This window comes from Mus caroli, chromosome 11 (assembly GCF_900094665.2).
Source record: "Mus caroli chromosome 11, CAROLI_EIJ_v1.1, whole genome shotgun sequence".
In the NCBI taxonomy this organism is placed as follows: Eukaryota; Metazoa; Chordata; class Mammalia; order Rodentia; family Muridae; genus Mus; species Mus caroli.
In genome coordinates, this window is record NC_034580.1 from 72,614,351 (window position 1) to 72,617,817 (window position 3,467).

General features: G+C 40.5%; 1 protein-coding gene across 1 annotated transcript in view; it reads left to right on the plus strand.

Annotated features, from left to right (window-relative positions):
* The window catches only part of Nufip2 (nuclear FMR1 interacting protein 2), a 27,831-nt gene that overhangs the window by 4,126 nt on the left and 20,238 nt on the right, over positions 1 to 3,467 (plus strand). The window contains exon 2 of the mRNA XM_021175587.2: positions 1,421 to 3,130. Coding sequence (XP_021031246.1) covers positions 1,421 to 3,130 — 1,710 coding nt within the window. The remainder of the gene's footprint in view (positions 1 to 1,420; positions 3,131 to 3,467) is intronic.

A 3,467-nucleotide genomic window follows, 5' to 3' on the forward strand; every position in this document is an offset into this window, starting at 1 on the left:
ACACTGTAGCTGTCTTCAGACACTCCAGAAGATTGAGTCAGATCTCATTACAGACGGTTGTGAGCCAATATGTGGTTGCTGGGATTTGAACTTAGGACCTTTAGAAGAGCAGTCAGTGCTCTTTTAACCACTGAGCCATCTCTCCAGCCCCCCAGTAAATCACTTCTAATAAGAGATAATTAACTGTAAGCTGGTCAGTGGTGGTGCACTCCCTTAATCCCAGCATTTGGGAGGCAGAGGCAAGAGGATCTCTGAGCTCAGTGACTTTCTATTCCAGAATAGTCAGGGCTACACAGAAAAATGTGATTTTCTTAAAAACAAAACAAATGTTAGCTGTAAAGAGTGAAGTCTATGTTGAAGTACTTGACTGCTTTGGGATACTAGATTCATTTCATTGTAGTTTTGTGAGCATGAAAGTATTGGAAACAGGTAGAAAATTATGTGTCCTAGATAGATCCTAGTTCTATCAGTCTGTGACCTGGGCGTGAACTTTCTCTCCTGATGCCTTAACCCAAGTAGAAGCTAAAAGTAAGAGAATTCAAGACAGGGTTTCTCTGTATAGTCCTGGCTGTCCTGGAACTCACTCTGTAGACCAGGCTGGCCTCGAACTCAGAAACCCGCCTGCCTCTGCCTCCCGAGTGCTGGGATTAAAGGCGTGTGCCACCACGCCCGGCTGAGGATGAGTCTTAGTAAGAGTTACTACATATTTTTGTTTCATGTGTTATGGTATGCTGTTTTTTTTTTAAGGTTTCTGTATTTATTTATTATGTGTAAATACACTGTAGCTATCTTCAGTCATCCCAGAAGAGGAAAAGTCCACAGGTCTTATGGCTTTGTCTGATAGACATTGGCAACTAGTCACTTTTAGCCCTCAGTATCTTCTTTGTGGGTGCAGGGAGGTTCAGTAACTAGGGATTGAGTTCAGTGGTCATACAAGGGAGACAAAGGCCACAGCCTTATTTTTATTTTCCTTTTACAGGTTATTGTATTTGAAGTAGCACTGATTCTAACTAGTGTGTGAGACAAGGTTCCGACCTGTATGTAGCTCGGGAAGGCTACAGTCATGCAGTAATCATCTTGCTTCAGTTTTCTAGCAGCCTCATTGATAGAATTCATAAGGGTTATTCTGTTTAGATAATTTAGAGGACATTATGGCATGCTACTTGAAAGGTCCTGATCTTTCTAGTTAATTCTGGCTACTGGCCCAGAAGATGGACCTGATATGAGTTGTGTCCTAGGTCTGCCTCTGCCTAGGCATTGAACCCTGTATCATAATCTGTAAAATGGACTGACAAGTTTCTTTACATAAAGATGTGATACAACAAATCCTACAGCTTAGTATTGGGTTCAGTAAAGTTGTTTGGTCTTAGTACTACTGTGATTTAAATGTATGTGTTTTGTTTTTGTTTTCCTTCTATAGGCTATGGTGAAATAAATGGTAATGCTGGAGAAAGAGAAATATCTTTAAAGAGCCTCAATTCTGATGAAGCTACCAACCCTATTTCCAGGGTCCTCAATGGCAACCAGCAAGTTGTAGACACAAGCCTGAAGCAGTCTGTAAAAACCAGCACCTTTGGAAAAGCAGGAATCAAAACCAAGAATTTTATTCCGAAAAACAGTATGGACAAAAAGAATGGGAAGTCTTATGAAAACAAATCTGGAGAGACCCAGGCTGTAGATAAGACTGATACCATAGCAATTCCAAATGGTGTTATAACAAGTAGTTCAGGCTATATCACTAATGGTTATATGAGCAAAGGAGCAGATGATGGTAGTGGATCTGAGAGTGGATATACCACTCCTAAAAAAAGGAAAGCTAGGCGCAATAGTGCCAAGGGTTGTGAAAACCTTAATTTAGTGCAGGACAAAATAATGCAAGAGACTAGTGTCCCAGCATTAAAACAGGGACTTGAAACTTTAAAGCCTGACTATAGTGAACAAAAGGGAACGCGAGTAGATGGTTCAAAGCCTATTTGGAAATATGAAACTGGACCTGGAGGAACAAGTCGTGGAAAACCTGCTATGGGTGACGTGCTTCGTAAAAGCTCTGATATTAAACCTGGTTTGAATAGCAAAAAATTTGATGATCGACCTAAAGGAAAGCATGCCTCAGCTGCTGCCTCCAAAGAGGACTCATGGACCTTGTTTAAGCCACCCCCAGTTTTTCCAGTGGACAATAGCAGTGCAAAAATAGTTCCTAAAATAAGTTATGCAAGCAAAGTTAAGGAAAACCTCAACAAAACTGTACAGAACTCCTCTGTGTCACCATCTTCATCTTCATCATCATCATCTACTGGGGAAACTCAGACCCAGTCTTCAAGTCGGTTATCCCAGGTCCCCATGTCAGCTCTGAAATCTGTTACTTCTGCCAGTTTTTCTAATGGGCCTGTTTTAGCAGGAACTGATGGAAGTGTGTATCCATCTGGGGGTCAGCCACTGCTAACTACTGCTGCTAATACTTTAACACCCATCTCTACTGGGACTGATTCTGTTCTTCAGGACATGAGTCTGACTTCAGCAGCTGTTGAACAAATTAAATCTAGCCTTTTTATCTACCCTTCAAATATGCAAACAGTGCTGTTAAGTGCACAAGTAGATCTGCCCTCTCAGACAGATCAGCAAAACCTGGGGGATATATTCCAGAATCAATGGGGTTTATCATTTATAAATGAGCCCAGTGCTGGCCCAGAGACTGTTATTGGAAAGTCATCAGATCATAAAGTGATGGAAGTGACATTTCAAGGAGAATATCCTGCCACTTTGGTTTCACAGGGTGCTGAAATAATTCCCTCAGGAACTGAGCATCCTGTGTTTCCCAAGGCTTATGAGCTGGAAAAACGGACTAGTCCTCAAGTTCTGGGTCACATTCTAAAACCTGGGACTACTGAGAGTGGAGCCTTATCCTTGGACCCCAGTCATATAGGTGACCTGCAAAAAGCAGACACCAGTAGTCAAGGTGCTTTAGTGTTTCTCTCAAAGGACTACGAAATAGAAAATCAAAATCCCCTGGCCTCTCCTACGAACACTTTGTTAGGCTCCGCCAAAGAACAGAGATACCAGAGAGGCCTAGAAAGGAATGATAGCTGGGGTTCTTTTGACCTGAGGGCTGCTATTGTATATCACACTAAAGGTAACTCATTTGTTTTTCTAAGATTCCAATGGGCTGATTTTGTGTGTGTGTGTGTGTGTGTGTGTGTGTATACACACACATGTATATTTGATATTCTATATTATGAATGACTGGGTAAGAATTAGTATCAATTAATTGTTAATTGATTTGAGATTTTTGGAAATTTAAAGTTTAGAGGACTGTAGTTTTTCAACATAAAATGATCAATAAAGGCACAGTTGATCACATAATTAGATAGAGGTTTCATGTCACTTAAAGAATAGTCTTATTTTGTATTGGGTCTCTGAGGTTTTTTTTTTAATAATACTACCATTCTTTTTTTTTTTTTTTTTTTTTT